The 24142-nt window shown below is 46.7% G+C and overlaps 1 protein-coding gene across 3 annotated transcripts in view; it reads right to left on the minus strand.

Annotated features, from left to right (window-relative positions):
- The window catches only part of epha3 (eph receptor A3), a 76517-nt gene that overhangs the window by 11905 nt on the left and 40470 nt on the right, over positions 1–24142 (minus strand). For 2 of the 3 annotated variants that reach the window (XM_028990298.1, XM_028990302.1), the window contains exons 4-13: positions 23583–23738; positions 18838–19173; positions 15459–15583; positions 10311–10473; positions 9176–9278; positions 8630–8694; positions 8298–8423; positions 7276–7461; positions 3968–4029; positions 1624–1833 (exon numbers count right to left, since the gene is read on the minus strand). In XM_028990298.1, the coding sequence (XP_028846131.1) occupies positions 1624–1833; positions 3968–4029; positions 7276–7461; positions 8298–8423; positions 8630–8694; positions 9176–9278; positions 10311–10473; positions 15459–15583; positions 18838–19173; positions 23583–23738 (1532 nt within the window). The remainder of the gene's footprint in view (positions 1–1623; positions 1834–3967; positions 4030–7275; positions 7462–8297; positions 8424–8629; positions 8695–9175; positions 9279–10310; positions 10474–15458; positions 15584–18837; positions 19174–23582; positions 23739–24142) is intronic. The other variant, XM_028990299.1, reaches the window with a different exon arrangement.

Raw genomic sequence — 24142 nt, forward strand, 5'->3', positions numbered from 1 at the left:
AAAGCTAACCGCTTCTCCGGCCAAGGCACACAACTCTTGTCCCGCTTTCTCCAAACACACTGCCCTCGCAAAATAAACCACTTGTACGCTAGGCCCTCCCCTGTGAGCCCCTGTCAGCCTGTGCAAAGGGTCCGAGCTCTCGCCGCAGAATGATTACAGGTAATTAATGCTCAATATGGCTATGACAGGGAGTAAACAACAATATTGTCACTGAGTCATTTTTTTAAGCACTTGATTCTCACTGAAGGCATCAAAACTATGAATGAACACATGTGGAGTTATGGTCTTAACAAAAAGTGGAGACCTGACCTCCACAGTCACCGGACCTGAACCCAGTCGAGATGGTTTGGGGTGAGCTGGACCGCAGAGTGAAGGTAAAGGGGCCAACAAGTGCTAAACACCTCTGGGAACTCCTTCAAGACTGTTGGAAAAGCATTTCAGGTGACGACCCATTGAAGCTCATCGAGAGAATGCCAAGAGTGTACAAAGCAGTAATCAGAGCAAAGAAACTAGAATATAAAACATGTTTTCAGTTATTTCACCTTTTTTTTAAGTACATAACTCCACATGTGTTCATTCATAGTTTTGATGCCTTCAGTGAGAATCTACCAACGTAAATGGTCCAGAAAATAAAGAAAACACGTTGAATGAAAAGGTGCGTCCAAACTTTGCTCTGTACTGTATATAAAACAAGAAAGAAATACCTGTCCTCCAAATTCACCTCTGAAAGTCTGACTTCTTGAGCCCTTTGTGTTCAGCAGAGGAGACTGAGGACATTTGGCTCAGATCACCTCGGACACGGCGGAGCGTGTTCTGAATTTATGCTAGCGCTATCTCGCCACCGAAATTTATTTATGCGTCGGCTATCTGCCCCACTCCAGCAAGGCCGGCGTGCTTGTTTGGGAGTGACATATGTGGCCATTAATCTCGGACGCGGGAGATATGCTCGGAGAGCTGGCCTTGGGAGATAGCAAGGCGCAGACACTGTGTGGCCTCCCGCTCTGATTTCACTCAGCTGTCTGGCAGGAGGACGGGGCTCCGCCTCCAAGCCGCTGTGCATTCAGCACGTCTGTCGTGGTGGACAGAGGACGTGGATGTTCAGCCCCGCTTATGCATCTGAGTGTATAGAACTAGAATATTTTGCGCTGTGGGTTTGTGAATGCTTGGTCCCTGATCCCGGTATGACGAGTCATCCTTTATGAGATTTCCTGCATTTCCTATATGCAGTAAAATGACTCGTCACTTTACTGCATGTAGGAAATTAGTCTAGACTGTCCTTAGTCTGCAACTTGTACTGATTTGTTCGTGTTGTGGATTTTGCCATTCAACATACATTTAAGATGACCCTTTAATAAGATGTCATTTTTCCTTTGTGTCTAGCAACTCTAGTTTATAATATAGAAAAAATATAAAAAAGCTCAAACTGGCAAATTCAGCTGAGCGCAGTAGACTGGAGATTAAGAATCCGGACACTGTTTCCATGTCCATCTTCAAAAGGTTATTAAACTTGACAGGTGCTGTCAAGTTGAATTTATCTATTATAACTAATCCCCCAATGACTGTATTTGCACCAATTTATGTTACAGTAGGTAAAAATAACAGAAAAATGCACAACGTGGTTACCCTTGTTGTATATGCAGCCTCTGGGTCGTCCTCCAACACCCTGGACAGGCCGAAGTCCGACACTTTGCACACCAGGTTGCTGTTGACCAGGATGTTCCGAGCCGCCAGGTCTCTGTGTACGTAGCCCATGTCTGAGAGGTACTTCATGCCCGAGGCGATGCCACGCAGCATCCCCACCAGCTGGATCACTGTGAACTGGGCGTCGTGTTTCTACCAGAACAGAAGCAGGGAGAGCAGGGTTTCATATAAGGTATGATGATCTGGAAAAATACATACCGATCGGAGTCGGCCATGGAACATCCATTATATCATATCAAAAAATCGCAGTTAAACTTTTCAGTGGTCAATGAAATGATCTCATTCCTTTTTAAACCAGGGAGTCTTTAGTACAAGAAGTTCAATTGAGTTGATAGTTAATTTTTGAATGAAACAAGTAACAATTCCATATATCAAAAACTACAGAGAGGTTATTACACATGAATTGTTAAGTGACTATGCATGTCCCATAGTTTAAGCACATCCTGAAATTATTTATTCTAAATTCCACACAGCAACTCGTATCTGGCCTAACAGACTGAAGAACACGTATCTGGACAATCTTCCCGAAGCTGGTTTGGGATGGTGCCTGTGTTTACACTGGCAGCGTGAATGGGATTTCATACGCAGAGTGCTGTGCGGTTGATGCGTGCAGGAGCCCTAAAAATAAACAGGGTGGAGGCAGATCTTTATTTCCACATCGAACGCTAGACAGGCCAGATGAGCACGATAAGATTTTCTACGGAAGCGTAACCAGAAGGTTGCGGGTTCGAATCCACCAAGGTGCCACTGAGCGAACTACCGTCCCCACACGCTGCTCCCCGGGCGCCTGTCATGGCCGCCCACTGCTCACCAAGGGTGATGGTTAAATACAGAGAAGCAAATTTCCTTCTGGATTAATAGAGTTTAAAAATAAATCAAATAAATACAATTCAAGGCCTCTGTTCTCTTTAGCCTTTTCCCCTATTACGTGGTCCCTTTTCTTTTTGTGGATTCAATTTGTTTGTGTGTGTGTGTGTGTGTGTGTGGGGGTTGAAGAAATGGGGGAAAAGGGAGCTGTGCTTATGCACCAAACGCCGAGCACATTTTTCGGATGAAAAAAAACAAAACAAAAAAAAAAAAAGCGGACCTCCTGGAACACGGCGCAGCTCACGCAGGTTCAAAGCCTTGCTAATAATAGAGGGCGAGGCAGCGGCGAGGAAAAGCGTATAGGCGGGATGAAGAGGGATGACAGTTTCCCTCTGAGAGAGTGCAGGCCACTCTCAAACCAGCAGGAAATTGCAGCAGAACACTGCAACTGTTCTCTCTCTCCCTCTCTCTCCCTCCCTCCCTCGCTCTCTCGCTCTTTTTTTTAAGAGAAGGCGGGATATTGTGCAGACACACATGGTATACAGTTCAGAGAGGCCCCGGCAATGCCAAGTCCGTGTTTTCTCATGTTGTTCTAATGTTATGCCACGGTTCATTTCAATAATCCAGAGCCTCCGTTCAACGTTTAAGCGCGCGGTGTAACTCCGGGAGGCCGGGACGCCCGTTCCGAACACAGGGGCCTTTTATCAAAATGATCCACGACCTGCGTCCGCGCTAAAGAAACTTTTACCCAACATGCACTCTGTTCTCGCTCTTCAGCTGTCATTTCCCCGGCGCTGGCGAGGGAAGAGCAGACAACGTCCCCTGCCGATGGGGAACGGATGACGAGTGGCGGCGTGCCGCGCCCCGACGCGTAGGTCAGGTGGCTCGGGGCAGCCAAGCCGCCACGCCGGCGCGCGGAGGTTAAGCCGAGCCGCTTAATGAACTCATTAGTGGAAATCATCAGCAGGCTTCAGGCCCCGGCCACGCCCCGCGCCGGCCTGTTGTTCGGCGTTTGAAGGACGCCGCTGCCCGGTCCAGGCTGCTTAATTGGCAGCGCCGAGGCGTGCGGGGGCCGGCAGGCATTAGGCCCGTTTCCAGCCCGTACGTTCGCGAGGCGCGAGCTCCAGCGTGCTGTCAGCTTATTTATCTATTTATTCACAAGCTTTTTTGTTTATCGGACTATAAAGGGGAAAATGGCGCGTTAAAGAGTGCCCCGTTAACCCGCGAGGGTGGGATCTTCTTTTAAAAAAGGGCCCGTTCTTAAACTGTGGTTCCATTTAAGATCATCACTGGGGCATTTGTCTTATAATGAGATTGTTAAGAAATGTTCTAAAAAGAAAGAAAAGAAAGCAACAAGACCACCAATCAGGGACACCGATGGATCATGCTTCATCCATGAATTTTTGAGTATGAAATGGCAGCGAGCAAGAGTGAGTGAGGCAGGAAGACAGAGACTCACCCGCAGGAAACTGTCCAGAGAGCCGTTCTCCATGTACTCGGTCACAATCATCACCGGCTTACCTACAGAGCAAATAAGGACACATGCTGCACGTTGTCAACTTGTTCAAGTGGTAACACAAACTATTTTCCGGACAATCATTGTTATGTTGTTCTTTCCTTTTTCCTTTACGCCTTTACGGTAGACGCCACAGGAGCATCTCCACCCACACCACATGATTCAGAGACATTTTTTCCCATCGGAATTTGGAATGGACTGTGACCCCTACTACCGTTCCTTCATACCTCAATTTTTTGCACACAACCCCTTCAGCATAAGCACTTTGCATGGAAGTAGCTTGTTTTACCACTTCTTTACGGCACTAATAATTTGTATGATTGCATAATCGACCCTCCCATATACTCACACATTCAAATGCATAGTTTTGTCATGGTGTATAATTATGGGTTTTTTTCTCTATTACAATTTTAAGCAACTGTAGCCTTAGAATTTATCTGTATTGTAAAATACATGCAGTGATAAAGCTGAGCTGAACGTAACACTATTATTATTATTTGATGTAGAAATGCAAAAAGCCTCTCCAAGCCTAACATGGTTCTGCCAGGCTCCTTCCTAGACATCCTGCTCCAGCCCCCAGGAAGTCCCTACATGGTCGTAGCCCCCCCCAAACCATCCCACAAAAAAGCCTCCCATTTACGACTAGGAACAGGATCAGATGAAAAAAAATTGAATAGTGACTTCGTGACTTTGTCTCACATACACAAAATTGTATTTGTGATACAGAAACATATAGATTATTTATTTCTTTATTAAATCAGTTTAGATTTGCGTTGGTCATGTATGGGAGTTATCCAGCAGGCTGCTCACACGAAACAGTGATTTAACATCAACGTATGCAGTTTTCCACTTTCTATGCGAGACCATGCACCGAGCTACAGTTGTGACCCTTCTCATGACACAGGTTGGGTCAGTCATTGACTTACTGTGCCCCTGTGGGACAGATTCGTGAGCGCTTCCTCCAGGATGAAAGGACGTGTGGGTGAATTTAGAGGGCCCACAGGGGCCGCTGTCATCCTCAGACAGCTTTATTCTCCCATCATTGCGAGACATAAATTACTGATTTTATTATCTTTTTTTTCCCTATTTCAACCGCTGCCGATAAGCAAAATAAATAAATAAATACAAGCTCTGAAATGTTCTCAGGAATGGCCCTGGTGTCATCTGACAGATGGCTTTGTTTCTACCCCCCCCACCGAGTGCATGTATCAATGTGAACACCGCACATCTGGCCGAGTGAGACCTGCGCTGCAGACGTCCGCGCTCCGGAATGATAGATGGTGTTTATAAAGCGCAGCGCATACAGTCAATACGAGCAAGAGGCGATAAAAAGCCTCCCAATTAATGCAGCGCGCCGACCCCCGTTACTCCGATCATGAACCCCGCTGAGCGATAGGCCAACCTGCAACAACTCAAACCACTTTCTTCGGACACGAGAGGCATTCTCACTCCAAACATGCGAAGATGGAGTTCAAAATGTCCTCTCCAGTTACTAGGAGTCTTGAATCTTTTTTGGATTTCGTAGCTCAGCACATACACTCCTCGTTTGATCCCAGGACCCCGGCCTCGTAATCAGTATCGCAGACCCGGCTGCGCCGCCGAGCTGCCGTCGCGGCTCTGCAAATATTTTTGCTGAACGCGGGGCCAGAAGCAGCAGGTTAAATGGGGTGTGAAAGTCTCTGGATTATTAAGAATTAACAGGGGCGAGTTAATAAATCACCGGAGTAACAGGCTGGAGCAGACGCATGCCAGCCAGCCCCCCTCCACCCCACCGCCGAAAAAAGCGCCGGGGCCCAGAAATGCCCTAAATCACACACATGTGCTCCAAGCGGCCTCGGCTTCAGCAGACACACAGCGTCCGCACCTTCCTACGTACGTACGAAGCCCTGGCGACAGTCGTCGTTCGCGATAATCACAAACCTGCTTTCTTACCAGATGGGTTCATTTAAGATGCCCGTGCATGAAAATCCGGTGGTCTGTGAAGACCGAAGCTGGCCAGCCGCTGAGGGAGCTTTTCATATTTGGCCAAGTGGACAGTCCGATCAAGCAGCGCACTGTGCCGTAAGAAATGATTTAGTGTTTGTCCAAAAAAACGACAGCGTTTTTTTTTTGGGTTTCATGGAGACAATCGAACACACATAAAACATAATTACATAAAAATAACGGAACGGCCAAAACTAACTTAATCAGGTTCACAAGATTTCTTCCGTTTTTCTGGAAGGGTTATAATTCAGCCCACTACACAGAAATTGGCACTGCTCTTTAACAGGCTTGGATCAAGTCAAGGTTTGGTTGGGGAGCGGGGCTTGAACCAATTATTTTTCGCTTTATTTCGCTGACCGTTGCCTTAAAAGAAGACTAATCGGAGAAAACAGCACCACTAACTATGCTCCTGAGACTGACTTTATGGGTTCTCGATGCATCAGATCCAGTCTTTGATCTGGGCAAATAACTGGGATTGACCCAATGCGACTTATATTTCAAGACAGATTCTGTCGCTTCTATCGCGAACCGTTGTACAGAAAACAGGCTGCTTACTTTCTTTATAATAGGGCCGAATCGGGCCGAAAATGCCTCAGGTTTGATGTAAGAGCTCCGAGTTGAAGTGTGAAGTGTAGTTGCGGCTTAAACATGCACAAATGATTAATGAGCCTTTTCAGACAGGCTTCATTTGCTGTATCAACAGGCTGGGTTGTACAGCCGGATTACGGCGGCACATGCACTATATGAGTTTCCCAGAAATACATTTGGACTATTGTCTTATTCGGTCTGACATAAAACCGGCAATTAAGGCACCACAGATAAACAGTCACTTGAATTGAGAATGATAATATGTAAACACGCTTTGTCGCATTCCTAATCAAAAGTCCCAGCGCACCATTCGACTTTCTACAGGCCTCCGCTGCAAATCAACGAAATGTCTGCACAAAATCATGGGAAATTGTCCCTAATAGCATTGGCTTCCTTCGACGTCCTTTCATGCCGCCCTGCAGCTGCTCCCACACTTTGAGAGCCACTGGTATAGGACAAGCATGCTCATTTACATTTACAGCATTTACCAGACACCCTTATCCAGAGCAACTTGCTATCAGTCGTCACAGGGACAGTCCCCCCCTGGAGACACTCAGGGATAAGTGTCCCGCCCAAGGACACAAGAGTAGTAAGTGGGATTTGAACCAGGAACTTCTTGTTCATAGGAGTGTGTTACCCCCTAGGCTAGTACCACCCTTGCTCTATTCTCAAGTACTTACTGCGAGTGACCACGCCCTCCAGTCTGATGATGTTCGGGTGGTCAAACTGTCCCATGATGCTCGCCTCGCTCAAAAAGTCCCGCCTTTGCTTCTCGGTGTAGCCCACCTTCAGGGTCTTGATGGCTACGCAGATCTCCTTCTTAGAAGGCAGCTTCAGCCGGCCGCTGCACACCTCCCCGAACTCGCCTGGAGAGCAACGAACACATGGTCAAGTTTGTCCCTTTTTAAAATCCTCTCATTGTATTATCATTCTTCGAATCAGACACTGCCAATGTCCACAGTCAGCACTAGAAACATCAACAGAATTCAAAAAAAGAAGAGAAAAGAAATATTTTACAGCCCACCATGTATCAAAGGCTTCCAAGTAACCGACCTTTATTTTTCTGATCTTTAAAAACCCATTTATAAAACTTAAAAAGGTGTGAGATCTTCTCAAGTCCCTCCCTGGTTCATATGCAATTCAGCTTCAAAGGGCCGAACAGGAGGCTCACCGAGATACATGGTGACAGGGAGCTGGACGGATGGAAAGTGGGTAGGGGTGATGTCATGCCAAAGCCATCCAGCCCAAGACCAAGCACTGTTTGCGTCATTTCTTGTGTAATTATTTCCCGTGCAGGTTGAGGGGAACCACAGAGCTAATATCTGGAAAGGCTTTGAGGGGAATAATTGCAAGCTGTCCAAACAGCCACTGAGCTGAAGCTGGCTCGTGGACACAAGTTGGTAAACTCGTTAAAAAAAAAAAAAAAAAAAAATCACCCATATTGTAATTACATTAATGGGTACAAGCTTATTATCATCCGATCCACATTAATAAGTCACTTGGGCAGTGAGTAGGTCATTCTATATACGAAATTGGTGTTACTGAGTGGGACATCTGTGAATGGCGTTGCCAAACCCATCCAGCCAAATTGTCCAGAAATTGTAAGGCAAAATCCCGCTGTTTTTCTCTCTGGTGTTTAGAGATTAGAGGGGGGTTGGGAAAAAAAATGGCTTCCTCTCCCGCCCGAGCAATGGACACTCACCTGCACCAACCACCTTATCAATGGCAATGCTGGACGCCTCCAGCTCCTTGGCGAACTCGTGGACGGCCTGGCTCGGGTCCTCGTACGTGTGCGGGTCCACATATGTCCTGATTCCAGGCAGTCTCACTGCAGAATAACCGTTTGTAACAGATGCAACAGGCAGAATTACTACCATCTAAGTCGAGTCTAAGCACATGTGTTCGGCATGTGTTTTATCATCAAAGTTTGGGTCTAATACTGTGTAACGGCATCTAGGGGTTTGGCTGATTGCTGGCCGAAAAAAAGTCTCAGGAACTGGACATGGGAGAGAAAGAAAGAATAAACAGACTCACGGTGGCCGTTCCCGAAGTGGAGTCTCTTCTCATCTGGATGCTTGGATTTGCTGTAGCGACAAAACCTGACAATGAAACCAAAGGAAAGAGGGCTCATTGACCTCTGACTGTGTCGCCTGGTAAAGCTCCGTCTCGAGGCGTGTGCAGGGGGCGCTGTCACAAAAGAACCGGATTGGCGTTGACATGACTGTTTTGCTAAGCTTTGGGGCAGAACACTGTTTTTGTGACTCTTAATAGGCGGGAGATTTATGCGTTCTTTCAACACCGGACGTTGCCAAGTTCATCTCCACCGCAAGACAAGGCACCCTGGTCTCACGGTGCCTCCTGATCCCCTGCTCAGGAAAAATAATACATCTAGCGCCAAGATATATATATATATATATAGAGACAGAGAGATACAGATAGAGAGAGAGAGAGAGAGAGAGAGAGACTATATGTAAAGGGGGGGGGGGCAATTCTCAGTGTTGTTGTCAAGGAGGAAGAGGAGGAATAAGTGACAGTTTGTAGCTGTCACCGACCGACCGTTCACCCAACTGAGGGACGCACCTGCCAATCAAGACGTAAAGCACCACGGTGAGCAGGATGATGGCGACGGCGGAGGAGATGGCTATCAGCACCACCTGGCTGTTCTCGCCGGAGATGGAGAAAGCTGTCAGGGGAGAGAGAGCGGATTTCAAGGATCGCAATCAGGCAGCTTATTTTGAAGTCCGCCCATCTAAAAAGGACACGCGTCATTTTTCCTGTCATCTCAGCACAACCAAAGTTGTCTTCTCAAGATCACAACATTATTCTCAAGGTCTGAAAATGACAATAATTGTATTCTAGGGATCACATCCTTTTCGCGAAGATGTCCGGTTACTGTGTTCTGTGTTCTCCTGTGTTCTGCAACACAAGCATTGCTTGAATTAAAATATGTGTGTTATTGAGAAAAGTCAAGATAACAGCATTGAGTATATTTTGATGTCAAAATATAAAAATAATGCATGTCCTCTATGGACATCAATAAGCATATCCCAAAAAGGAACCATTTAGCATTCCCCAAATATTTGTGGTCTATTGCAGTTAGCGATGATTTGCTGACTTCGACCCCAAGTTTTTTTTTTTTTAAAAAAAGAACAATTTTCCATTAGGACCAAATTGGCTACATCACGATCAAAGTCAGAATTTATTGAAACCAAATACAGAGTAAAGAAACGCAGGAAGTCTATTAAAACAACGCTTATTCACTGGCTGTAAATCATGCGAAACCGGGCCCTCTCAGGTGCTCAGAGCACATCTGTCACAGGCGCTCGTCGTAACGCGGTCGTACTTTTACATTTTTTTTTCCGTCTCGCCGCCATTGATTACCTTATGCGGATTATTTTCTCTGAATACGCAAGGGCCTTTAGGGACTATTTCGCCAGGTTGAAGCCGCTGTTGAAGAACGGGAGGTCGCGTCCACCTGAGGATTTATGCTTTTCCCCCCAGGTTGGTTCCGAGTTAGCGAGGTGACTCTAAAGTTGAAGTGCAGCTCTACTCTTGTGGGCTTCGTAATAACATAATAACGGTATCTTATTAACCGCAGAACACATTTTTAAGGGAACGGCTTCGCGTTTTTTCTTCGGCATAAATAAGGGGATTTGGAGTCATTTTTGCGTAATATACTCATGTTGAAGCGTAACGACGGAATCTGAATGCTCACAGTCCGGGCTGGTCTCAAACTCGAACTTGCGGCTGGTGCTCCCGTAGCCGGCGGCGGTCCGCGCCCGGATCTGCAGCAGGTAGGTGGTGTCCGGTTTCAAGCCGTTCAGCGTCACGTTGGTGCCCTTGGATCTCAGGATGGTGTAGCTGGTCTCCTGTTCCTGCTTCAGGAAGTACGGCAGACAGGGAAAGAGGAAAATGAGGAGGAGGCGAAAGCGACGTCTTCATACCGGCCCGTGGCGCTAGCCAGAGCTGATGTTCGGGGCCACCTGGCCGTGGATGGGCCGCGCAGATGCCGGAGCCAGGAGCTCGTCAGGCTGGGTCAGTCCCCTGTGCCGAAAATGTGCGTTAATAATCAGCTGCACCCCTGGCTGCTGGGGACCGTGCCAACTCCCCTTGATAAATTGCCACCTTTATTTTTTATGGCTTTTCTAAAGATCTCTGTGGTGTGCTGATCCTCTCTGCTAGCAAAACGGCGACGGATTTATGGGGCGTCTTTACTTTCAAGCCATTGTTTCCAGATGTGCTCCTGACTGGGGGAAAGTGGGGTGTGGACCTCTAAGTCATTCAGCCAGGCATCCGGGAAAAATGGGAGGAGAGCATTTTTCCTGAAAGCAGCAGGTCACTCCAGTGCCACAAGCATGACCCTCAGCCAATCACATTCACCAGAGTACACATCTGTACCATCTCGCTCGAGCAGAAGTCCTGGCCTAATAATGCCCTCTGTGCCCTCTACTCCAGCAGCTGGATTACGCCACGATGAAGCAATTAATGGCAAACAAGATTTGTGTGAATCATTTTCGGGGCCACAGCAAACACATAACAAAATGGCTCTATTAGGTTTCGTGTCTAGACGACAATCATTAATTGGTTTGCTTATGGAGGCTGGCATGTCCCATAACTGTCAAGTGTTACCATATGAGAGCAAAACTGGATACAGATGGGATGGAAAAAATTAAAAAATACATTTATGAAGTACAATTTGTGGTATATTTTTGGTAACAATATTTCTAAGCAAGCAAGGCATATATTGTGAAATTATTATGTACTTTTTTTCTACCTCAGCCCTACATGGCAACCTAATGTAACAACGGTTACCAAGCTTTGTTACCACGTTCATAATAATTGTATCTACAAAAATTTTACTTGGGGTCTAGTTTTAAGCATAAACCAGCTATGGCATATAAAGGGATGCAAGACTTGAAATGACTTAAATTTCTGAGAGAATAAAGCCGCTCTTATCGCAACGTTTTAAATACATGACTGTGTTGCTTCGCAAACTGAAGTCACTAACGGAGGGCACTGAATTTTACATGCCAGTTTAGTGTTAAAATGCCTGGGAAGACGAACAGCGCATTGTATGTGTCTTCGTTTAAGTAACAAATCTTCTCACGAATTGTCACTGTTCACTGTGATCATGTGATCCCGGCCCGAAAATCACACACAGGTGTGTCAAGACCTTTGTTGGCTGTAAGGTTCTCACCACATGTCCTCGAAGTCACGTAATGCTCCATTGGTACTGTTTGACAAGGCATGCGATTGTTACTTTTCATCGTGCTCCGGACTGCTGGCATTTCATGTTTGTCATGTTCTGCTCTGACAGTATAAATAATGCAATCTGGACTTCATGCTGTACTCTCTGCCAGAGAGACGAATTGTGTAAATATCACGTGCATTTCAACAGGCCGTCCCTGCATTCGAGCCTTAAAAGAAATAAACACGTTTAAATTAGAGAAAAATCACTGTTTATTTTCTGGCGCATGGATTAATATGAAAAAAAATGAAAAATAATCACAAATCTCTGCATTCCCACCGTCCCAGTTTTCCTTAAGGGCTCCATGGAGCTGTATCTCAAATGCAGAGTAATTGCACATGATGATCCCTGCATCTTTCTGGGAAACTGTTCTGATTGGAGTTCTCACATTTACAGAAAGCTGCCTCGTAAACACGTGAGCTTCGCCCGACTGTGTATTGTCTGCGCTCAGTGAGACACACGCCCTTGAAGCGGAGCATTTTTATAATTTTTTTTTTTGCCCCTACCTAACATGCAGTGTAATTAAACGAGGCTTTATGGTAAGTGAAGCAGCATGGTCCTCTTACTGGGGGAGCAGGGGCCTGGATGCGCCGCACAGCAGCTGCAGTGGCCCGGTTGCCATGCCTCCTAATGCCTGTTGGGCAGGCATTTAGCGCTGATTTATGGTACACAACATTATCCACTGTAAACACGGGGCTGTTTTGAAGAGAGGGTTTCTTAAAGTGCTTTGCGTGCTGCTTCCGTACAGCTGCAGTCTGAATGTGTTCTTGCGGTGAGTGTGAATGGTCTGGTGATTTCCAGGACACTGGTCCCCTCCCGGAGTGACAGGGAGTTTGTGTGTGGACAAAGATTCCCCACAAGGTTAACATTGACAGCGAACATTTGCAGTTCCTCGTAAAAAAAGGCTATAGCGTTAGAATTAGTCAACCCAAAATGTCATTTATACTATATTGGGGTACCTACTGATAGAAAAAAATATTTGATTGTGTTAATTATTGCGTTAATAATGTGGAACTTTTTAGCACAAATTGGAATAACTGTTTTGAGACTTTTATGAGTAAAGTTACTTTTGTTTACCAGTGAGATACAATAAACTTTGAACACATTGATTCAGGCAGTTGCTCCTGCTTATGCAAAAAAATTATCATAAAAAACCCAATTTGAAAAGGAATTTACTTGTGCCAGAATAATATATACTTGAGAATTGTAAATTTCCCAACAACAAAAACAAAATGCCATTGGTTAAGTTTAAGGTTTTGTTTTGTCATATAAATTGTATATTGTTATCTTGTGGTAAGAATACATTAAAATGCATATGATGCATATTTATTACACTAGGTCCTCACAAAGTCTGTCCTCAGAAGGCCTTTTTCCCCATCATGAGATATAGTACAATGCTGTATCTAATTCCCCATGAAGAATACAGCTTACACAAATACAATCATTTAAATTTACATACACTCACACATACATACACATTTAGACACCAATGGTGTGTGTGTGTGTGTGTGTGTGTTGGTGTGTGTGATTGTCTGCTATGGTAGGGGCCCTCTGTCATCTCTTGCCAGCCCTGATCAAAGGGCAGCAGAAGTCTTACCCTGGGTGACCATGGCTTTTCCACATGGAAGCACCGATTGTGTAGGATCTGGGAGGCTCCAGCCATGCCATTCCCCAGCATGTTTACAGGAATCAATAGTGAGACGAACTACATTTCGCGGTGAAAGGGGAACGCCGTGCCACCCAGGGTCAAACGAGACGTGGCGGACTATGGGAGGGCCTGCTGTGTACCTGTGCCAGGCCATAAAAACGCTTGGAGATGAGACTTCTTTTTGCTTGCAAATAAGGGGATTAGGGCTGAACCAGGACTGTTCTCACATGCCCAGATTTGGAGGCTCACTGGTCAACATGAAAGGCATGTTACAAAGGTTCCCTGTACAGAGCATGGGGGTCCTGCCAACGCTTTGTTGCCAAAAAGATTTAACATCATTGTCGAGTTAGCTAGTGAGGTGAGATGTTTTCCTGGACAAAAAAAAATAAAAAATCCCTGCAAAAGAACCCATCAGAGTCATTAAACCTGTGTCCATGCATCAAATCTTGCCAATAGTTCATCAAAGGCCACACAGAAGGGCCGTCATTTGTTCTGCCCTAATTTTCACACACAGCCCTGGAAGACACATTTATTGTTGGCAATAAAGCCTTTTGCCATTAGCCCAGGCTTCTACTGCTCTGTCTGGAAAGACAAGAGCCTGTCTGCTACGGATCTGAAGGGGAGGGTCTCTCCACAAAGTTCAGACGTGCCACACAGTGTCATGAATGAAAGGATACAAGACTGCGTTGAAGCAGCAGTTGGTAAACAGCACCTCTTTAGTTTCAGGTCTGCAACCGACCATTCATTGGGAGACAATGAGAGACTGTCTCGTGCAACGGAGTGTGTTTTTATGCGAATGTGTGTGGCTATACAGTGAAGCCCATTTTTTTGCTCCGTGGTTAAAACCTGGCTCACCGCGGCCCCGGAGACCCTTTCTTTCACGCCCTCAGATCCCCTGCCAGTTTTAGAGAGGAGGCTCCCACAATGTCAGGCACCACTTAAAGGCCAAAGCCAGAGTTGGCCTCCTCCTTGTCCTCGGCCGGCCCGAGGGGTTCCTGCGCCCACTTCACGGAGGAGCAGGAGACATCACAGGCTCTGACAGGCTGAGAGGAGGGCCGGCGAGGACCGAGGGAAAAGAGCAGCATTGATGTGGGCCAACAAAGCTCACCCTGCTATTCAAGCACATTAAGCCAATCAGGGCCGGGTGCCTGCATGCCTCATTAATCACATGGCAGCTGGGGAAAACCTGGGAGAGGCGAGGCGGGAAGGCCCGCTCACCACAGGAGAAGGGGCCGCCGTGGGGTTTTAAGAGGACAGTGCCGGGGGGCTCTGGCAGAACATGATCTTAACAGGCTGGGGGTTGCCGAGATCATTGATGGCCGACACCGACATGCCTGTGGATCAAAGTTTGAGATAATCTGACGTTTTTATGAACTGGTGGAAAGCATGTCGGGCTGCTTGTGATGAGAACCTCGTAACCTACAGTGGAGGGCAGAAAGAATTTGGGGTATCCTCCAGTCCAGTTCATAAATTGACTTCAGCTAAGTTCACCGTGCAGTTCACACTTTACAACTTTCTGACTTGTGACCGGGTCACTTCGTACTACATGAGTTATTAAAAAATTGGACAACTGACAAGAGCCAGTGATACAAGTTGTCCATCTGATGGCTAGATCTGTAAAAGCACAGGGGGAAAAAAAGCCTGGGGGCCCAAAAATGGTGGTACATGTGGTCGGTATAGTTTTGAGGGGTCCCCGACCTTTTCTGTCATTCTGTTATCATGTCCTGCACTCTCATTGGCTGTTATTCGGACCAGATATCTACCATGCTGGTTAAATTGCTGAGCACGTTAGGCCACGGTCACACAAAATCGGGCTTAAACTCATGTAGCCTGGACTAGGCATTAAGGTCACAACCCGATTTAATCAAAGTCATGTGACCTGAAATCTAAAATAAGGTCCACGATGAGGTCAGCTGGCGTAGACCATTTAACAAGCTAACGCTCACAGAGAGAAGGTTGCCCCCCACCTTTTCGTAGTACTTGACCTCGTAGTCCAATATGATGCCGTTGGGTCTCTCTGGCTCCAGCCAGGATAGAGAGATACTGTTTCGAGAGGTCCTGTCCTTCCTGATCACCGTGACCGGAGACGGTGCTGCAGATGGAGACAGAGAAAGAGACAGGGTGGAAAAGGGGGTAATGAAAAAGGGGATTAGCATGGCCACAGCTCTCAAGTTCATAGGAAGTTCAGCAAACTTTTTTCCCTCTTTTTTCTGTTTAGTTCGGCGATTTGCATCCGGTGAATGGTTCCTGTTGACCTAATTGAGTTTGCGATCCAGTTGGGGCCAGGCTCAGAGCTGGGAGAGCTGGAGACGCACACAAAACGAGGCCGCTCCCTACTGTTCCTGCTCCTCAAAGACCCCTACAGATCCATCCGTAACTTTGGCTGCCATTTGTCAAAAGTCTAGACATTAAAAAAAGCACTGAATACAAATGAGTCAACCACCCTTTCAGCAAGGTCCACGCAAACTCTCGAATCCATAGGACTTTCAAACACATCTAGATATAAGTCTCCCCTTCTTTTCCGCTTTTATAGCTCTCTAATTGCAAGGCAGCACGGAGACCGCAAAGGCACCCAACTGGCCAATGTTTTAATTTTATTAGACCACAGGAAAAAACATGTTGTGCTTTCAAATGCTCAAAGTTTTTTTTTCTCTTTTCAGTCGCGATCACACAGCTTCTTCACCCGCCCCAGCATCCCCCACATAATTAATCCAGATGGACTAACTTTGTTCTGCCGACATCCCATCAACCTACCGCCCATCCAGAGGGGAGCGGTACCGCTAACGGCTTAGAGTAGTTCTGAGTTTACAGCGTCTGGGCCACCAGGTTCCTTGACGTGCTGTGTCTTTCTCAGCTTTCTCATTTGCCAGAGAGGAAAGTATGGCCCGCAGTCAGGAAGCACTGAAGGAAATGCATGTAGAAATTGTAAGTCTGCTTGGGGAGCAATGAGATTCAGAATTGGGGTTAAAGAAATGGTCCCACACTGTTTCCAGGCATTTCAAAGTAGACTAAGAAGTGAGTGGTGCTGGTGCACCTGATGCCAAACTTATAGCACCATTCAGGGTGGCGAAGTACTGATGAAGATTGCCAAAATGTGACTTAATGATGCTGAAGAGCAAGCAAAGAGGAACCAAATGTCCTCCACAGGGTATAAGTGGGCGAGTGGTAATGTGGGAAGCCCTGCGTTTCCTCTGCAGTATGACGGTGCATCATGAATCTATGATTATGACACATATTGGGTCATAATCACAGTAGCATAGTAGCCTAGTGGGTAACACACTCACCTATGAACCAAAAGACCCAGGTTCAAATCCCACTTACTATCATTGTGTCCCTGAGCAAGGCACTTAACCATGATTGTCTCCAGGGGGGGACTGTCGCTCCGGATAAGGGCGTCTGGTAAAGGCTGTAAATGATATTGATTTAAGACATTTCCTTTACATTTACTGCCTGAGACCTAAAACATATTTCAATGTTAGGAGCCCTTTTGAAGTTCTTTTTTTATGTCATTTACAATTACAGTATCATTGTTTTCTCATTTAATTATTTAAGTACAGACTATATTGTATTTAACAACAAAAGCCTAAGGTATGAGATATCTGTAGTTATTAGTGAATATGGGGGGGTGTGGCTGTCCCTGTTCCTGCAGAACTCAACTTGCTGTTTGGAAATGAACAACAACAGCAATTCAGACTTCTATAGTGAAGTCAAGAAACTCAAGGACACTGTACATAGAAATACGTTGTCACCTCTGTCACGTTCATACTTCTATTCTCCATCTTATGCTTGCTGTAAGGACAGTCTGCTCAGAGAGTGCAGGGTCATGACCCCTCTTCTCCGGCATCGTTTGGAAGAATGCGCTCGGACTGAGCTGAATTACTCGCTGTACTCTCCGTGTTTAGAAACAAGCCGCACAGTTAACCAGGAAGAAATAGCAGGAACCCTGCAAGCTTCTCCCGCCGAGTGTGTGTACGCGCGAGTGTCTGTGTGTGTGTCGGTGTGTCCGTCTGTTTTGTCTGAGGAAGTTGAAATGATCCAATCGGAGATAATCAGACTGATGTCAATGCACCATATCCTCTCAGGGAAATTGCGTGGCAGCTAATGAGCCTATTCCAGCCTAAAAAGGAAATGAATGTTGCTGCAACAGACCACCTGTCTTTCCACTGCAGAGCTCGCCGCGACCCACTGGGAAGAGTTCGTTCGTAACCGGTGATAGCATCTCGCCGAACACTAAATCCATATTTACTACTCATCGCTGTACAGGTTTACAGCATCGTCATCACAGCATAGTGACTCAGCAGCATCATGTTTAATGGACCACGGCTGCGATAACAAGGATCATAAAACCGCAGCTAGCGGAGTTGCTCTGGAATCCATTTGTGGCATTTAAAAAAATAAAAAAACGAATAAATACGTAAACAATGAAACCGAACGCATCAAATCTGGAGTCTCAACATCGTGTCAGTTCCTTCCTGAATTACGCCCTAAGATCAAGTGCTGTGATAGTTCTCACGTCGTTAGAAAGCCATCGGCGAGACGAGTTTCGGCCCACTGATAAAATAAATCAGACCCCGGGACGGGTGTTCCGTACGGGTGTTACGAGGTTTTAACCGCAACCCGCTAGTCCCCGTGGAGTCCGAGTGCAAAGCTATCAATCTGTAGCCTTTGATCTACGGTAGTCCTCTGCCTGCTTTTTTACGACACCGAGCCACACCGCCCCAAAGCTCCGGCCTAAGCCCTGTGCTAAATCATCTCCCAGGACCTGCACCTATCACTTAAAAGCCTGAGCAGACCTGACAGGAGAAGACGGAGACTCCCATCTCACAGGATGATGTTCGCTCTTCACTGGGGGGAAATCGGACCTGGATGGGAAGCAGATGGGAGTCACGCTGTTAACGTCTCACTGTCTTTACAGTAACCTGAGGGGGTCGTGACCCTTCGGTGGTTCCACTTGCCTCGAAACAAGAAACAACCAGACTGCTCTCACATCTACTGAAATGGACTTTAGAGGTATGTTGGCTGGTGGTTCCATAAGCTGACACAGATAACCCGGAACTCAAAGATCCCGTGGGCTGGTAGTAGCCTAGCGGGTAACACACTCGCCTATGAACCTATGCCTCGCCTATGAGGACCCAGGTTCAAATACCACTTTCTACCATCGTGTCCCTGAGCAAGACACTTAACCCTGAGTGTCTCCAGGGGGGGACTGTCCCTGTCACTACTGACACTGACACTGTCACTACTTGGCGTCTGCCAAATGCCGTAAATGTAAATGTAAATGTAAATGTAAATGTAAATGTAAGTCGGATAAGGGCGTCTGGTAAATGCCGTGAATGTAAATCTCACCAGCTTGGTTGGTCGTTATAGTGACGGCAGCGAACTGCCGCAGCGCCGGAGCCAGGGAGGACACGCCATTCTGCGCCTCGATCTCGAAGGTGTAATTGGTGTGGGCCAGCAGGTCGGCCACCGTCACCGTGGTGTTGTGGAGGCCGGCGGCTCGGGGCAGGAAGCGCACATTGCTCCTGCACGGTTCGCACTGGCGCGGCCCCGGCCAGCAGCGTTTGCACACCACGTTGAACCAGATGTCCTTCCTGCCGCCGGTGTCGGCCGGCCAGCTCCAGTCCAGGATCACAGACGTCTCGTTGATGACAGAAATCACGTTACGAGGGGCTGACGGTGGCCCTGGTGATGAGAACAAAGCACAGAACAATTAATCTACTGTGTAAACATGCCCATCATCAAATCATGGACAAGACCCAGGGGTCGTGACCTACAGTATCAAGTACTTTACACTTTATGTGCTTTCGCATGAGAATGTAGCTGAATATTGTACAGAACTGACACACTCTGGAAAATCTTAGACTGCCATACAGGATATTGGGGTAACATTTGGTATTTCACAGAAAATTCCAAAAATCGTATTGCTAACCAGTTGAATTCCCTCCATCCACCTGCACTTACACACACACACACACACACACACACACACAAGCTGGACAGAAAACCACACGCACCCTGGATGTGAAATTGGAGTCCTCCGTCTTGATTGAGTGCTTGGAGCAGTGAGGGAACTGGCAGGACATTTTTGAAAACTTCCATTCTAAGTTATGAGATATGGAAGTCACCCCGTGGGATCATTAGATTAACTTTAAAGCAGTGCTTCCCTAGAAAGATTTGATTGGAATAGCAGGCTCGTAAGGCAAGCTGTGCACTTGTGACAGGACACCAATTTAGCACAAAACTCGAATTCACAATGACATCAAAAGAAAACCCCCAATGTTTTTACAATGGACACACTTTAAAAGAAAGTATTTCCAGAGTTAAATATCGTACCGGTGGGTGTAATTACCAAAAAATGCTCCTAGCTCCTTACTAATGAAGGGGGGGAATGGATGGAGGATGGACGGCTGGGGTCGTGTATCATGATGAACAGAGCGAGGTTGAGCTTGTTTCATTTGACACGTAGAATTTACTCAACTCAGGAGCCCCGCAGCATTCGGCCATTTTAACCAGAGACTAGTCTCGGGAACGCTGTCTTGAGGAGGCAGGAAACTGAGGATCTGATACCGCTTCTTTATAGGAGGGCACACCCGGCCGTAGGATCTTGCTTCAGCGATGAGGGTCATCACTCCCGACATCTGACAAGTACAGGATGTGCTCTCTCTCGAGTACCTTTTTATTGTAAAAGGATGAGTCTGCCGTCACGTAATGTTCACTCCGCAGTCTTAATGGCTGCCTCTAGAAGCCTCTTGTCCGATAGCACCTGCGGGTACGCCACGCGGTAACCGGGGCAGTATTTTCCCAGCACTACACACAAGCTCGGGGGCTAGGGGCATGTAAATCACTCATGTCTCCTGGATTTAAAGAAATGCCGTACTGGCCCTATAATGAAACAGACCTCCGGTTTTTTTTGTTTTTTTTCAGGACTAATGAAAACACTTGCGGCGTCTGGCGAACGATTCAATCAGAAAAAAAAAAAAATATTCTTCTGATTTCCCTGCTGTATAGTTAATGCAGAACAGCATCTGTCTTCTACCCTTCACCTGAGTTTCCTGTGCGCATTATCAGCACTTTAATTCGAGCATTTCTGACGGGCGATACGCTCAGTGTACAAATGACATAGCGTCAGTTCAAATTGGCCCCAGATTTCCAACTAGGTTTTCAATGTCTCCGTCTTTTTTCTCTTTTCTCTCTCTGTGTGTATGGGGTCCTGCTAGCTAAAAAAGCTGATAATTAGATTTTGGTTTATGGTTTCGGCCAACACACTTGAATAAAGTGCACATTATGTCCCCTCACACACTGAGTAGCTGAACAAAAACCAGCAGAACAAGAGACAAAACTGTAAAAAAAAAAAATAAAAAAAAAAAGGAGGAAATGTATGGAGCTCTAACATCATTGCCAGGCACGGGATCCTTTGATCTGCGGTTCTAATAGATATCGCAGCGCGCCAGTTAAAGCTAACAGAGCGGCCGGCCTGCCAGCAGCACCTTGTGCCAATCGTGCCGTAGTGAGCCATCCATTACGTCCCGCTCCCAGTCTGACAAGCTGTTCCCTGCCCACGTCGGTGTGATTTCGGCTTCCGTTACCGCACCGCCGCAACGCCAACATCCCAGACAATGCGCAAGCCACTCTGCGCACGACGCAAAACAAAGGGCGATAACGCATTTTTCTGTGGAACGAGAACATATATCGCTTTTAGGGATCAGATAGGCATCGCGAGTGCAACTGAAATGAAGCTTAAATGCTGCATGCAACTTGGCTACTAGAGAGTAGATTACCCACAAGGCTACTAGTCCGCCTGTGAACCAGAAGACCCAGGTTCAAATCCCGCTTACTACCATTGTGTCCCTAAGCAAGACACTTAACCCTGAGTGTCTCCAGGGGGGGGACTGTCCCTGTAACTACTGATTGTAAGTCGCTCTGGATAAGAGCTTAAAATGCCATAAATGTAAAATGTAAATGGGTGGATAATTACACCATTGGGCCACTTATTAGCATAATAAAATGTGCATGATTTGACTAGCATGCATAATTTGGCCTTCAGTCACAAAGAAAATAATCAAAGTAAGAAAGAAGTAAGGATTAAAGATGTACTGTGCAAGTCTGGGAATTATTGGAGATTTTGCAGAGATAAACGTTACGGCTCTTATTAGCCGTTTCAGCACTTTCCAAGCCGTTCCTGTACCAGGGCGTCTACTTAGCAATCGCTTTAGGAAAAACCAATTTGCCCACAAAAACTCACAAAGAGACTGCACATAAGTGCTCAAGTGGAAAAGAATGAGGGCGAATGGCTTCTGACAGTGTGGAAAAAGCGGGAAAGTACAATGTTCCGTCTGCTCTGGAAGCCGCGTAAAAACTGCACAGCCTGTTAAACCTGGCCGCACGTCTGTCTGCGTTTTTTCTTCTTAAACGCTGATCTGAATCGGCACTGATAGCAACGCCATGATTTATGGATAATGCGCTTTTCGGGGAGGGGAGGGGAGGGGGGGCTTGGCAGGCTCGACGTGCATCTGGGTGCCATCTGCATTTTCTGCTCCGGGGAAGAGAGCGGGCTGCTGCGCGCCGGCTCGGCAGAAGCCCGTGCCGCACTGAAATGGTTAAGGAATAAACAAACAGGGCCTGTTCTCGCTGGGCCCTGGGAGGGGGGCGAGCAGAGGAGGATCAGAGGGCCCCGTTTCCTCCAGCACATTCCCACAAGGAGACTGGACACTTCGGAGAGGACCATTTGTAACACAAGAGCGGGCTGAAAGTGACTTCTTAAAAGGGATCTCACAAGTACTTAACCATGTACAACAGTTGCGAGTGGGACGTATTACTCAGGTCTAACGCGAGTATTCAGAACTTTTAGGATCTGAGTTGTTTTCAGAATAATACTTCTCCTGAATGACAACTTAAACAACATCACTGGTTCTATTGCAGACGTCTGATTTTGCAATTGACTCCTTGATTACCAATAATCTGAATTCATATTTACCCTGAAATTCGCGCTATTGAGAAATTCCTGAGAAATTACTGTATATTTCTGTACCAGTTGTACAGTGCCACTGTCAGTCACTCTCTCTGTGTATCCTGTTTGAGCCACTGAAACAAGCACCACCTCCAGAGTCCAATGAAGAGACCACCAGAGAGGTGCAGGTGTGGACATGGTCTGCTGGCCCCACCACAACCCCAGATCCCACAGACCCAAAAACTCTAAGCGTCGTCGGCCTGGGCAATCCAAGAAATATTGGACTTCTTACTCGTTTGACTCTTGTTAACCACATGTTGACAGATGCCCACTGAACGCTCTTGCTAGCCTGGGAGGGGACCTCTCTCTGAATTACTTCTTCCCAAGGTTTCTTCAAGGCTTTCAAGGAAGTTGTTCTTTGTGTCCAGAGAGGTTCTACGTACGAGGGATGTTGTCTGTAGAGCTTGTGAAGCACATTGAGACATACTGCCTGAGATTTTGAAGTGAAAGTGAAGTGATTGTCATTGTGAGACACTTCTGCAGCTCCCTTCCAGCACAGCACACGGTGACACAACGAAATGTGTCCTCTGTATTTAACCCATCACCCTTGGTGAGCAGTGGGCAGCCATGACAGGCGCCCGGGGAGCAGTGGGTGGGGACGGTAGTTTGCTCAGTGGCACCTCAGTGGCACCTTGGTGGCTCCTTACCCGCTAGGCCACCACTGCCCCATTTTGGGTTATACAGGTCTTGTTCCTATTTACATAACTAGATAAAATAAAAAAGAACCACTTTGTAGTTTGTAGAATAAAAAAGGAGGAGCCTGACTGTTCATCCATGATTGCTTCCTCATTCTGGCCCATCAATTTGTCACACGTGCACACATAATTAAATTCTCTCTTCTCTCTTATTCAGTTTATAAATCCTGAAGTTGCCTTTCACATTAGTCTACGGAACAGGCCCCATAGTGGTACTCTGGTGCCCATGGTCCAAAGTACAATGTCACCAAGGGCTGCGGTTCTGATATCTGTTTATCCTTTCAGCTCTTGCCAAATCCCTCCCTGCAAACCTCACAGAAGCCTCACACCCCCAGATCCCTCCACAAGCCCGGCATTGGAAAGGAACGTCATGCATGTGAAACACATACGTGTACAGGCCATGGAGTCCGGGTCCCCCTCTGCCCGGAAGAAGTTCTTCTCGCAGCCGCAGTGGATGGAGCCCTCCTGGTGCGTGTAGCTGTGAGGGGGACACTTGGAGCACTTCACGTTTCCCGAGGAAGACTTGTAGAATCCGGGCCGGCAGGCTGAAGAAAAGGGAAGAAAAAAAAAAGACAAAAACCCATTAAAGCACATTATAGCACCCACCACTCCCTCTATTAGACATGCAAGGGTTCTTGATCGGATGGGCGCCTACACCAGAGCCGGATCGTACTGAAAAGGCAAGTAGGCGAGGCGCTCTGAATACGTTCCACATTAGTGGGGAGCAGGAGCGCTTTAATGAGTTGGGGGGAAAGTGTGTGCAGACGTATGTGGCAGCAGTGTATGTCCGGTCAAAAAAAAAAAAAAAAAACGCTTTTTAAGCAACGAGAGGCGACGACGGCAGGCTCCTTCAGAGACCCGTTCACGGGAACATGGCATGAATTATGCAAATGTGCCTTTTAAAAAAAAAAATTAAAAAATGGCGAAAAGCGCTCTTTAAAGATTTCTG

The sequence above is a fragment of the Denticeps clupeoides genome, chromosome 9 (assembly GCF_900700375.1).
Source record: "Denticeps clupeoides chromosome 9, fDenClu1.1, whole genome shotgun sequence".
Classification (NCBI taxonomy): domain Eukaryota; kingdom Metazoa; phylum Chordata; class Actinopteri; order Clupeiformes; family Denticipitidae; genus Denticeps; species Denticeps clupeoides.